The 13815-nt window shown below is 46.8% G+C and overlaps 1 protein-coding gene across 2 annotated transcripts in view; it reads right to left on the reverse strand.

Moving 5' to 3' along the window:
- Positions 1 to 2526: 2526 nt before the first annotated feature.
- Positions 2527 to 13815, reverse strand: part of PLCB1 (phospholipase C beta 1) — a 345096-nt gene continuing 333807 nt past the window's right edge. The window contains exon 32 of one of the 2 annotated variants that reach the window (XM_059840472.1): positions 2527 to 5836. In XM_059840472.1, the coding sequence (XP_059696455.1) occupies positions 5606 to 5836 (231 nt within the window). In that variant the 3' untranslated portion in view covers positions 2527 to 5605. Of the gene's footprint in view, positions 5837 to 13334; positions 13453 to 13815 lie in introns of those variants that run through there. The other variant, XM_059840473.1, reaches the window with a different exon arrangement.

Genomic DNA, 13815 nt, shown 5'->3' on the forward strand with positions numbered 1-13815 from the left:
TTTTGGGACTGAGCTGAAAAGAGCCACGAGTGGGATCTGGATCTGCCCAGCCTGACGACTGTCCCTGCAGGGGACAGCCAGGCTGCCGCTCGCTCCCCCGGTGCCTGCCAGGCTGCTGCAGAGCGGCAGCTAGCGCCAGCAGATGGGAAAGGAACGTGCAGCCCGAGGGGAAGGCACCAACCTGCAGCAGCAACCGCCCGACACAAACACTCCTCACTTCACATGCAGCTCAGGTGCTGCGTTTCATACAGCTGGTCTTAAGGGAGTGCTGTGTTTTGACAGAGAGGGCTTTGCTGCAATGGTCTCAGCGAATATGGAGAAAAGAGGTGTTGAACTCCCTTAGCTCCATCAAGCAGATAATGATAATTGTGTCAAATTCACCCTAACACAGACTGAAGCAGGGCCAGTTAAACCACAAGATTTTTACCCCTGTGTGTAACAGCAGCAAATGCCTGTCCCTGTGCCCTGGACCCCTTCTGGCACCACTGGCATCTCCTGTCCACAGCCAGTCCCAGTATGAGGTGAGGAGTTGCAGCTTTCCTCAAATAGTTGAGAACAGCAGCATTTCCATCGAGAGCCAGATAATTTCCCTCTCATTAGTTACCTTGACACAAGAAAGTTATCACAGCTCCCCAGTCTGTCACTGGTCTGAGGGAACAGGAATTTTAAAGCAGATACAGGTTTTAAATTATGGCAACAGAAAGCAGTTGCTTTTTATGGAAAGGGAGAGCAAATGCCCAAAGCTGGGTTTCCCTGGGGAAAGCAGAGCAATTATTTTGTTGCTACCAAGGCAATACAGGGTGTTTTCTTCCTATTTCTAGACCCCTGATATAATAAAAGGAGCTAATAGCAGCAAGATGTAGGAGCCACGCACCGGTGAACGCTCTCGTGCACCCAGCTAAAGCAGGTCCTGTGCCAGAGAGGCAGCACAGGGTCTCTCAGCAGGGCAGAGCACAGGCCCGGGCTGCCACAGCCCAGAGGGATTTCATGGCACCACTCCACGTGTGGTACCAGCACAGGTGACACGGGACAGCCTGTGCCACTCTGCACCATCCCCAGCCCTGCCCAGGGGTCCCCAACCCCTGCACTTCCACAGGTGCAGGAAAAGACTTCTGTCCCTCCCCTCCTCTGCAGCCGGGCCTGGCAGCTGCTGCAGGTTTCTGAGCATGGCACAGAAGACAGCCGTGGCACGAAGGGGCTCTGTGGTCACTTCCAGCCCATAAATCAGGGCAGCACACAGCCCTGCTGAGGGCCAGGCTGTGGTCTGGGGCTGAACGATCAGAGGGAGGCTCTGCGGCAGCAGAGCGAAAGCAGAGGGTAATATTTATTTACTATTTATTTATTTTCTTTCCTACTTGTCCAAGTCCCTTCCCATCAGAGGGTAATATTTATTTACTGAGAGGAACACAGGCTCTTTCCTACTTGTCCAAGTCCCTTCCCATCAGGAGAGGCTTTCCCCCCAGCTCAGGAACAAGCTCTCTGCAGAGATCACTGCACTGGGATGGAGATGTGCACGCCACACCACGGCTCCTCCTGGCTGGGACTGTGTCTCAGCTGCTCCCCGAGGCTGCCAGGCTGCACTCTGTGAGTCAGACATGATCTTACCACAGGCTGCCCAGCCGGCTCTGCCCCCCGCCAGGGACTTCATCTGCTCTGCTCAGCTGGTGGCGAGCTGCAAGAGCACTTGGCTGGAGTTTATTTATTGCTGAGGGCTCCTGGGATGCCCCAGTTGGGCTGATTTACACCCTTGGAGAGAGGTGACTCGTTTTCTGGGAGACATCCCACACGGCTGAATCACCATTCAGGGTTACTTTACTGACCCTGGCAATTAAGAGGACATTAGAAAGCCTTTCCAAGGGGAATCACAGCCTTGGGGCCATCACGAGTGAAAGTGCCCTCCAGGGGAAAAAACCCTCCAAGAAAAGAACACTATACGAAGAGCAACAGATCTTAAGGCCATGAGATGCTGTGAGATCATCTGGTCTGGCCTGTCCATCACAGTCCCCTCTGCTGCATCCACACCGACCACATGGTGCAAGTACCTGCTGTGGCACCATCCCATCAGTGCATCATCCCCTCTTCCTCTCAGTGCCTGCAATCCATCATCTCTGCTGTGGGTATGCAGAAAGAAAATAAGGAAGGTGATGAGTGAAACAGCTGGGGCAATGGAACAGAAGTCCAGGTGCTGTTACTTGTTGAGACAGTTTATTGGTATGGCTGGAAATCACATCCCTGCTCTCCTGCAAAAGCCTCCCTGTAAACCAACACATTTTCTTACCAGTGCTCCTGCACACTGCTTTTTGTTCCCCGTTGTTTCAGAGTCGCAGCAAATGCTCATTGTGCTGCCATGGCCAGGGGCTGGAAGCACGGGCACGTGCAATTTCTTGTTCTTGGTGTGAACACAAAAGCCTGCAGGGAAATTTCCCTACCTTCTCCTGGCACTGCCCCTCCTGTCAGCCAAGGGCTCAGGGTAAGGTCTCCTGAGTCACCTGGGGCTCTCAAGTCAACGAACGGAGAAAACTGGGCTTGTGTTAAGAAATTTTTATTTGTCCTTTGGATCTGTAATGTAAGCACATAAAATTACAAGTGGAAGAAACATCATGCCACAAAATTGCATAGAATTTTTACAAAAATGTGAATTATGCCTCTGAAACAATCATAGATCGAGGAACCGAAAAAATATGTACATGGTAACTGGAATATTTCATCCTACTCTGAAAGCAAATCATCAAGGACTAATCAATCACAGACACTATTAATACAATGTACAAGAGCAACACTGATTTCAAAGAAAGGCAAGCAATGATGTCCCTTTAGTTATCTGTCAGTGAATGTTTAGCTAATACATGAGCATTAATTAACATAATTATGAACATGTTAAGTCTAAAATGTCTGGCCTTCATTAGAATTGTTAAAATTCTGTTTATACTGCCAAAACCAAGCTATTTTCAGTAGTGTAAAGATATCTGAAGTGCACGACCTAGTTTAATATAGACAGCTCTATTCTATACAGCAGAAAATCCACAATACAGCATTTCCACACATTCAACACGGAACAAGGCAAATACATAAAAGGCACAAGACTTGCACATCATAAAGACCCTTTTGTCATTATCTTACTCTAGTTCAAGTAATATCAATATTAAATGATATCGGTTTCACTGAAATAGTCTGAAGGATGCAAGATGTCCAGGATCACACACTACCTTACACCTGCAGAAAGTGGCACTGTACAGATATAAAAAAATGTGAGTACAGGAAATGGCCAAATACAAACGTACTGTAAAATGACTACAGCTGATAGTATAGTGAACCCAACCAGTCTGTTCATTTCTTATTAAATATAAATAAAAGGTTAACTGGCGTTTGCCCGAGTTTCTCTGAGGCCTGTGTGAAGTCCTGGCTCCCCTGGAGTCCTCGGGAAGGTCGCGAGGTTCAGAGGAGCCGGGACTGTCCCGGAGAGCCTGCGCTGTACAGCGGGTCTGTAATGCAACAGTTTCAGTTTCACTATCAACACTGCTAGCAGGTTATTCTTGTAATAATTTAGACAACACGTCGTTTTAACTTTATAAAATGCAGCATTAAATCTCGACTCTACGTTTTCAATGAGTGATTAGGATTGATTTCAAAGTGCAAAACTAGGATTAGCAGAGGAGTCACCTTTCCTAGCGGTAAGATGAAAGTCAGATTTTTGAATTGCATGTGCACTGATTTCATCATCATAAACCAGAACAGTTTAATTCAAAATATGATCTCCAAACAATGTGCAATTTTTCGTTTCTTTCTGCTCTAAGTTTAAAAAGGAAACATCAAAATACTGTTTGTTTTCCAAGAATTTAACTTATATATATATACACCATTATTTAACTTTAAACTTAAGCTTGATTTGTATTTTATTGCTTAAATTTAAATAAAATAAGTTACTTTAAGTACTAAACTCCTGAGGGAATGGAAGTAAGTAACTCAACTGTTAAGATGTGTTAAAATGCCTCCCTGTTAACTGATTGCTTTCTCCGATTGCCTGTAACCCTAGGTAAGGCCCTGATCTTGCAAAGGTGGATGTGAATGTTATTCCCAGCCCAGCTCCCGAGCCCAGTGGTGCAGGAGAGCACAACTCTGCAGGACCGAGTGTCTCCAGGCCAGCCTGGGGCTTCTGGGCTGGTTTCTCCCTTGCCCCAAGGCACCTCCAGCGGGGGAAGGATCGCGCGCTGGCCCAGGTACAATCCCCGTTGTCTGAGGTGTCTCGTGATTTCTGCTGGGGGGGAATCCACAGAACAGCATTTCTTGACCTTTTCAAATATCCTGACTTTCACAATGTGTCGCTGTCATCTGATAGAAATTTCCCAGAATGTGCTGTTGCTTCTCTCATGCATATCATACAGTACGCTAACTTTGATTGTTCTTATTTTAACAAGTCAGTCAAACAGATTAATATACATTTGTAAATAACAGTGGTCAGGTTTTTATACTTTGCTTTTAAATTTTAGACCTTAGTAAAACTGAACCTCAGTCTTAAAAATAATGGAAGATTCTGTTAGATTTCAAATACTGTAGTCCTAAACATTTTATAATCCTATCAAATTCAGTAAGCTTAAAATATGATACTTAAAATCAATACTTTCGAGTCTGCAAAATATATATCAAATTTATATTCTAAAACTACTTTGATTTACACCACTAACACCACAAAAAGAATTCTATGATTCCATGATTATTCTAAAGCAGTATAACCCAGATGTTAGCTCTCAGAAAGGTTCTCCCTACTCACGGATCCCTGAAACGTTTCACTTGGCCAAGAGACCACATCAACTTCAAATAGCAACATGCTGTGTGTGTATATAGACAGCTGTGTGTGCACATACAGCTATATATATATAAATATAGAAATATATATATATATATACAAACATATATGCACTCACACGGTGTAACAAACACAGACGGACACAGACACCGACAATCTCCACGCGGGTTCTTCTCTCCGTTTTCCTCTCGTCCCCACAGTTCCAAGGATTTTCAGCAGCAAATATATGTCTTTCCATGGGATAAACATAATATCAAGACAGCAAGCCACCAGTGCTTGCAGAGCTAAAAAGGATCCAGGGTTTCAGTGCAAATGTAAAAGGATGGTACAGCTGTCAAGGTGCAGTTATAAAGAAGGAAACAAATATGATTAAGTACTGTTGTAATATTCACCAGGATCTCTATTAGTTTGGAGCACTTTGCTCCGGCACTCCAAAAGGAAATCTGCCCACACTTTTCTCTGTACAATACACTGGTCTTCATTAAACATTCTTAACAGTGAACATGGCCAGAAAATTACCCATTGTAAACTGGCCAAAAAAAAGAAAAGAAAAACAAAGAGGGAGGTTAACATATTAATTTTCCCATTACAACTGCACTAAGCTTTAGGACAATAATCGGATGAAGAATGAGAATGAAGACCTTTGCAGAATACTTGTTATAAAATGTTCCTTTGGGGAAATGTGCACTTGAGTGCAGATTCCTCCTGCCTCCCAGGAGCTCCGGCGCAGCTCACCCCGGGAGAGCGGGGACGGGCAGTTGGGAGTGGTGCGCCCCGGTGCACTGATTGTTTCTTGGGCAGTTAAAAAGTAGTATCAAACACTTTTTCTTGGTTTTCTTCTTCCAATTCCTCCTCACTTTGTGGAGGTTTATGATTTGATTTTCCACTGTCAGATGCCAGGGAAGAGGGGGCAGAACTGTGGTCTCCATCCTCACTGATTTTCCCTTTCATGGCTTCCTGTACGAACTCCAGAATTTCCAAAGGCAGTCTTTTGAATTTGTCTTGATACTCCTGATCAAGTTCCACCTGCAACTACAACAAAAGAGACAAGCTGTCCTCAGGTGTATCTGATGTGGCCAGTGCTACAGGATGGGGAAAGTACCACACCAGGCAGGAGGGGAATTAACAAGGCATTTTTGCACAATTCAAGAGCGCGCTCCCTTCTTTCCCGTATTAGCACCACGCATCCAAAGGGCCTGTCAATTTCCATGCAGTCATTGCAAAGCTGGAGGAACGTGCACTCATAAGGCTGGTTTTGGGTACCACCCTTGGGTACCCAAATCCTGCAAATTCATGTGGATTTAACTGAAATGGTGTCCATACTCCCACTGGCTCTGACGAGACCCCGTTCAGGTGCAGTATGGATCACGGATAAGCCTTTGAAAGAGCAAGGCCTTCATTGAGCTTCGGGTGGTTAATCACACATCAAACACACCACAAACGTTACTCTGAGAACAATAAAACAACTTGTGCCAGATTTCTTGGGTTGGAGAAATCATTAGGAAAAAGTCAGTTGTCAAAGGGAGTCAGAGAGGGAGGGAAAACAAGTTAAATTACATTTCTTAGGGCTAGATCATGGAAAGTTACATTATCGGATTAATGCAGAATGTGTCTTGGACATTACTGGGGAAAAAGTGTCATATCATCAACAGGATGCAAAAGGCATGCAGAAAGAAATCTGGCTATCAGTCTTCAGGAAGCAGTGGGTCCTTTCCCAGTATTTATTAGTACAGCCTTTGTTTTTAGTGCCCATATTAGGATCTGCACGATCCATTATTTGAAAAACATTAATGCGTATCAAAGTTTCAACTGAAGACAAAGCCAATTTTTTCATCATGACCAATATGAGCACAGCAGGAAGCAAAAGGGGTGAGTTCCAAAGCCAGACCAGCTCCATCTGTCCATCCATCCATCCATCCATCCATCTACCCACCTTCTTAAAAAGAGGGAGTCAGGTTCTGCTAACTGTAGCTGCAGCAGTTTTGCAATGGTTTCTTAGGCAATTGTGTTTTCAGCTAGGTATTTTCCCAGGATTTCCAGGATAAAGGTGCTAGGAATTCTGATGCATCAGCTCTAGGCCTGAGTCTGTCCTGTGCAGTTTCAGGTCTCCTTCACCCCACTGCAACAGCTCTCAACAGGCAATGCAAATTTTCACCTGAACATTAGGTCCTACCCTAGGCTTACCATTCTTGACCTGTCCACACACACCATGGGACTCTATCACTGCCCCTCCCTCTGAGCCCTTCCAATCCCATTCCCCATGCTTCTGTCCTGGTTTTCATCCTGCATCTCTGACTTTATTTTTGTGAGGCCTCTTCTCCTTTCTCCTGATGTGCAAATCAATGTCCTTAGCTCACCCGGTCTAGTTCTACATTCCTTAATTAGACAAATTCTGCAGCTTTTCTTCCTCAAGATCTGAGATCTGTTCTTTTTCCTTTTATTTTCCCTGCTAAAGCTCTTTTCCTGCATTCTTTCTGGCAATTCTCCTGATGTCCTGGCCTCTGTTTTCCACCTCTGATAAAACCAAGTCTGAGGCACAAACAGCTCCATTCAAACACACCCTGTGTCTAAAATACATATTTCTATCAGCTAGAAATACATAGTTGTCACTGTGGTAGTTAATCACTATCAGAACACCCTTCTTCTTTTCCTGCACCCCTTCATTTTCTGGCTTTATGTTGAGATACAAATTTTCTGAAGGAATCCTCCTTTTGTCTCCATTTTGCAAACACTCCCACAAGTACAGGCATCATCAGAGGAACAGTGCCATGGGGTGGCTGGTGGAGAAAACTGAAATGATCCTCCCTCTCTGCCCTGCTCCCCCCAGCCCCAGGAGTGACTCCTGCTGCCCAGGGAGCTCCTCAGCCCCAGGATCACCTCTGCACTGCTGCAGTGTGGGCAGCACGGCACTCCGTGGCTCACACTGCAAAACCAAAGATTAAATTCTGGGCAAAAGATTCAATTCTTCCTTCTTGCTGCTTGGGGTTACAGTTTGTGGCTAAATACCTGCCCTGCTAAAAACACAGGAGTGTCCAAGCCAGAGAAGGGCTGCTGCATTCCCCCCACCTCACTGTCACACGTGGCATTTGTCAATTTTGGGCACCTCAGCTGTGGAAGAAGGTGTGTAGTATCCTAAGTCAGGGAAAAGTCTGCTGGCTCTCAACTTCCTTCAGAACCTTGATTTGCTTAATTTTTAAAAGCAAAGGAAATATTTGAAATCCCTCAGAAACTGAACGTTATGTGAACCCAGTGCAGCCATAAGCATGTTGTTAGGTAATAATTGCATCTCATATTCTCCTCAAGCACCTCCAGTGGCTAATCCCCCCTCAGTCGAGTGTTTAATGGAAATGACATGGCTCTGGAGCCACCCCTCTGTCTCCAGAGACAGTCTATACAGATATCTAATCATGAGAAGGTTGAAGTTGGTTGAGAAGGAGCAGCCAGCAGACAAGGAGGGTTGATTAAACTGCATCAGTAAAAACTGGTTTTCTTTTTGACTCCCCAGGCTCTGTCAGTTCTTCCCCTTGCTCAGTGTCTGACAAGGCCCTCAGATCCCATCCATTCTCTGGCCCCTCAGCCACCACACAAGGTTAAGGAAACAAGTTGCCTGCTTAAAAGCAGCTGGCCTAAAGAAACCCAGCTGTTTTCTCTTAAAAGCCTCAGTGCCCTCCTATCCATTCTGTGGCTTTACAGGGACTTTACAGCTCGTGGCAATGAATGGGGAGCAGCAGCAGCCACCAGAGCCCTCATCTGGCTGATGGCAAGACAAGGTGCCACCTTAGTGTGGGAGTAAAAACCTCTCTGCTCCACCAGCACCTCACCAGGCTCCACCCAGGGGGCCTTCCTGCTCAGTTTGCTCACAAGTCCACCTACCCCAATTTCTCTGCTCCCCAGCTAGGAAACAAGGTGACCTACACTTGCTGTTAGGATTTTGGAGTCAGACAAGGGGGGGGAATGAGACTGGCAGATCATTATCTGGACCACTGTCCTCATTAACACGTAACAACTTTCTTCTGTTATCTCAGTGCCCGCCCTCTTACAGATCCTTTGTCCTCTCCTTAACCCACAACAAAAACAACACCAGTGTCACCCCCATGTGGCTTTGGTGTCCCACAGTTGGACACTATTTCTCGTTCAGGTAGATCTCACTCCCAGCGAGTTAAAACTTGAACATTCAGAGCCATCATTAGGTGTTTGCAATGGGGCCCTTAGGGACAGGAGATGAATCTGTTAGCCCCTCCTGCTGCCTGGGGCCAGAAGCTCTTGAATGTGTGCTTCCATCTCCTACCTTTTATATTTTTACCCAACAGTGCAAGTTAAAAAATGCCAGCTGATGCTCACCTCAGCTTTACACAAAATCTGCCCTGGACAAACAGCACCATCTGCACCTCAAATCCAACCAATACATCCCTGAGCCGAGGGGCAGGACTTGAGCAGGGCTTTCCAGGTGAGCAGAGCTCCTGCTGGCCAGCCAGCTGCCCAGCTCCTGGGCTCACCTCCCTCCCACTTAAAGGGCTCTTCAGCATCCTTGGCTAAAACTGCTTTCCAAAGAGGGCCATCAGTCAGGGAAGGGCCTTGCAGCCCTTCCTTGGAATGTGGGAGGGGTCAGTGATTATGGCTGTTCAGCTTAAAGCAAGGGAAACACCTCAGGAAAGGAAACAGATGGTATTATTAAAACTGTTTACATTCATCTTTGTACCTAGCTGTTACCATTAGAACTCCCAAATGAGCAGCACTAGAAGCACTGACTGTGATCAATAAAGGATTGCAGCAGCAGAGGCTGTGGGTTTAGATGCTCCTGACCAAGCCCCTGCAGACTCCTTGCCAGGTGATCTAATGAAGCCCTGTTTGCACAAGAGCCCAAAGAGAGCCCTGTGGGACAGGCACAGTGACCAGAGGTGGGCACAGCTGGCCCCACAGCTCCCACCTCCCCTCCTGCTGCAGCCCAGCAGCCCAATGGAAAGGAGAACTGGGGGGAGGCACGTCCAGCCCTTCCTGCAGCCCCTCTGACCTGCTGGCTGTGACCCTGCTGCCCTCCCTGCACCCCGAGAGTGAGGGGCCTTCCAGAGGTCCCCTCTGACCTGCTGGCTGTGACCCTGCTGCCCTCCCTGCCCCCCAAGAGTGAGGGGCCTTCCAGAGGTCCCCTCTGACCTGCTGGCTGTGACCCTGCTGCCCTCCCTGCCCCCCAAGAGTGAGGGGCCTTCCAGAGGTCCCCGTGTTTGCCCCTCTGCTCGTCCCCACACGCCCTGGGACACGGCAGGCTGGGCCTGGCACCTGGCAGCATCCTTGTGCTGCTGGCACACCCCAGCTGATGCAAAGCCAGCCCACCCACACTGCCATTCCTGCAGCTCACACGCCTTCCTAAAATGTATCTGCAGCTCAGGAATAACCCAAAGGTCACTGCTGAAAAAGCACCTCCAGAATTACTCTGCAGCCAAAAACCTTTTGAGAAAGTTCTGTATGAAATACAACCAATTACCCATTTTGGTGAAAAAACCCCACCAAAACACAGTTTTGTTGAAACAAAAACATTCATGATGGCCATATTTGGTTTGATGAAGTTCTCCCACTGCAAAGATTTGACATGACTCCAAATAAGTCACTTTTTTCAGTCCTAGGTTTTTCCATTCCACTGGGAATTTTTCTCTAAGGGCAGATTTAAAGTTTGGTGTTTCTGTTATATCTTCTTTTAAATTTATCTTATTTTGTTTTCCTGATGACTTTCTTTCCCTGAATGATGCAGTGAAATATGAATGGAAAATTATTCAAATATCCTGGCTCAACAATTTAGGTAAAAATAGATTCCGAGGACTAAATCTCTGACATTTCCAACAGTAAACTCTTTATTCTTAAGTTATTTTCACAATTTTAGAGTTAAGATTTCAAATGTGAGACATTTTAAAACTGTGTTATTTCTCCTGGAGGCAGAGTGCAGCAAAATATAAAAAAAAACTTACTCTTGATATTTGATTGTTGCATTTACTCACCAGTTGAAATGTGCTGCTCGTTTGTATCCATAATTACCCTGGCACTGCCCACATGCAGGATGTTATTTAATTCCACACAGACAGCGCCTGTGCTTTTTGTTTTACTGATGAGAAACTCAACTGCATTTGTTTCTTCTGTGCAATTTCAGCAGAATGTATTTTGACAAGAGGCTGTAAGTGGCCACTGCACCATTTGTAATCAAAGGGGGGCTGCAAGCTCTCCAGGGAATGTCTGTTCAGCAGAGCTCCCTTCCCTTGTCACGTGCCATGGAAATGTTTGTTTTGCTAACACCAGCACCACTGATATTTTCAGTGGTCAGTGCTGCCATACTGCAGCAGCAACACTGGGCTGGGACTGGGGCTCCTTCCTCACTCCTCCCCTCCTTTTCTAAATCTGCTAGAGCTACAAATACTTATTTGTCTTCCTGCAAATATCTGACCCATGTGCCTTAGGATACTTTTAAATGGAGGATTTGGGGCTTTTAAGCCTGCATCAGACAACAAATATGCATAATGTCAGCGACCTCAATTTAGCTTCCAAAATAGCACATAGAGGACTCCCAGATTAAGGGTCCAGAGAGCAAGAGGGCTGCTGTTCCTCTGCTTTTCATTTGCAGAGCTGACTTAATTAGAAAGCCATTCTGGAGGGATACAGCATTAAAAGACATATGAGTAGCAGGAACTGTTAAAAGCAGATGGAGGCTCAGTAACAGGGAGGGTGAAATTGAGGAACAGAGCTCAGGGATCAAGTGATTTATAGGCAGCAATTTTTGTTTAATTGGAAACAGTAGGAGTTCCTTATTAAGGACCATGTTATTCCCTCCACTAAGCAGATTTCTGCTGGGAAGGCAAAGGAGTAACCACAGCTCAGATGTCCTCATGCCTCAGGGCCACAGTCCCTGTGCAGCACTGGCTGCAGACCTCTCTGCCCCATCAGAATGGCCCCAGGGCAGCAGCTGGGAGCAGCAGGTTCTGGGGAGCTGCCCAGGCCTGGGAAAGGAGTTCCCTCTGCAGGTGCAGAGAGCACCTGAAGGCTCCATCCCAGGGAAGAGCATAGAGGGACGTGCCAACCACGGTAACATTCGGGCTTAATGCACTTTGAGGACAGCACTGCTAACCCTGAGCTGAAGCTAGCCAGGTAGGCAGGGTTTTCTCTCAGGAGATGGGGACTGTGGAGTCACCAAGGGGAGCCTGAGGGCACTTGGCAGCTGAGGTGGCACCAGGGAAACAGCAGCAGGAAATGCCTTCATGCTGTCTGGAAAGCTCCCGTTGATGAGCCCTGTCCTCAGACCAGGACATGTCTGCATTTCAAACAAAGGTTACTTTGCAGACAGGGCAGACACCAGGCACACCAATGCCCGAGTCCTTCTCTGCCTCCCTGCCTGGAGGTGATGCTCCCCATGTCCTTCACACTGGCCATCGGGCTGACCTCACCACCCCCAGTGCTGCTTCCCTGAGAGCAGGGCTGCTGGCTCAGCTCCAGCTCTGCCTGCTCCCCTCTGCCCCCACGGCAGCAGGCTGCACAGCCCAGGCCCTGTCCTGGGCAGAAAGCACCAGCAGGCACAGCAGAGGCCAGGCAGGGGGTGACAGTGCCCTGCCACCTGCCCTTGCACAGCCCTGCCCCTCCCTTACCTGCCTGCTGAGGCAGAGGTGATGTGCTCTGCCTCCCCCAGGGCACACAAGTCCCAGATGAACGAGTCCCTGTGACATCTGCTGTGCCAGGGCTCTGGACTGTGACCTGGGGGCCTCCATCAGTCTGTGCCTCTGCCTCTGTTAACTGCAACCTCCATTAAACCAGTGAGACCTGGCTCCTGGATTTTCATGCTTATAAGGCAGCTCATATCCACCTCTGTGCAGTAAACCAGCATTTGCTCCAATAGCTGATTAAAAATAAGTGTCTGGGTGGTGAGATTGCCCATCAGTGCTGCCCAGGCTATAGACATACTGAACACACATTCACCTGTACCATATCTCTGCTGAGACCTTCTGGGTCAGACAAGGTCCTTGCAGCAAAAGCCTAAACTGCTGATCTTTTCCTACTGGCAATTGTATTATTAGCAGCAATTTCAGATCTCCTGCACTTTCTTTAAAGAAATGATTTAAAGAAATAGCTTGTACTGAACTCTGTGGGAGGATTTTCTTCACAGTAACTCGTTTCCTGTTTCTTCAAAAGTCTGGCAGTTTATTCTCAGGCACAGCCCTGCTCTGTGCCTTGCAAGCTGCATACTTGGAATTACTCCTCTTTCTGATGATTATTTCATGTAACAGTTTGCTTTTGTGGATAAAATGCTTTCCTAGGCTGTCAAGTGGCTCTTAGACAACACCATAAAAGCATGACCTATGTACCTCATAATGCATATGAATACAAATAATTTGAGCTAGAATGAACAGGAAAAAATCCCCTTTCTATGGGCATTTTAAGGGTAGATTCTGAGATTCTGTTCTTTTTCATCATCCCTAGAGTAAGCTTCACTGTAAGCAAAGGAGAATCTGCTCAGTTTCAATGCAATAAATCCAGAGAAACTCCCCTGAAGTCTCATCTATCAGCAGATACTGCCCTTAGTTTATTGGGGTGGATCCAGGGTAAATAACTCGAGTGACAGAGCTCAAAGAGAGTGTCTTAGCTGGTCCTTTTTTAAAGTGCTGTCCATATTTTGGATACTGCAAAACAAACAAACAACAAAAAGAATCAGTGCAGCCATTACCTTCTAATAAATGATGTTTTTCCACTTCCACAATGCCTCCAAGGCAGCCTGTAAACAGCACAGGCCTTCCAAGAGCAGCAGTATTGTAATCCTCATCTCAAGAGGTCATGGCAGTCCCTTGGAAACTCATTTTAAATGACATCTTGAGGTTACAACAGCAACAACATATTCCAGAAATATTCCAAACCCCGGGCAGAGCGAGCACAGGAGTCAGCAGCAGCACCATGGCTGCAGAGCAGGGTGTCCCCAGCAGCCATGGGATCTGCAGGACACTCAGTATTTACTGTGTTTGGCCTGAGAGTGGTGGTGTCCCCCAGAG

This window comes from Haemorhous mexicanus, chromosome 3, assembly GCF_027477595.1.
Source record: "Haemorhous mexicanus isolate bHaeMex1 chromosome 3, bHaeMex1.pri, whole genome shotgun sequence".
Taxonomy (NCBI): domain Eukaryota; kingdom Metazoa; phylum Chordata; class Aves; order Passeriformes; family Fringillidae; genus Haemorhous; species Haemorhous mexicanus.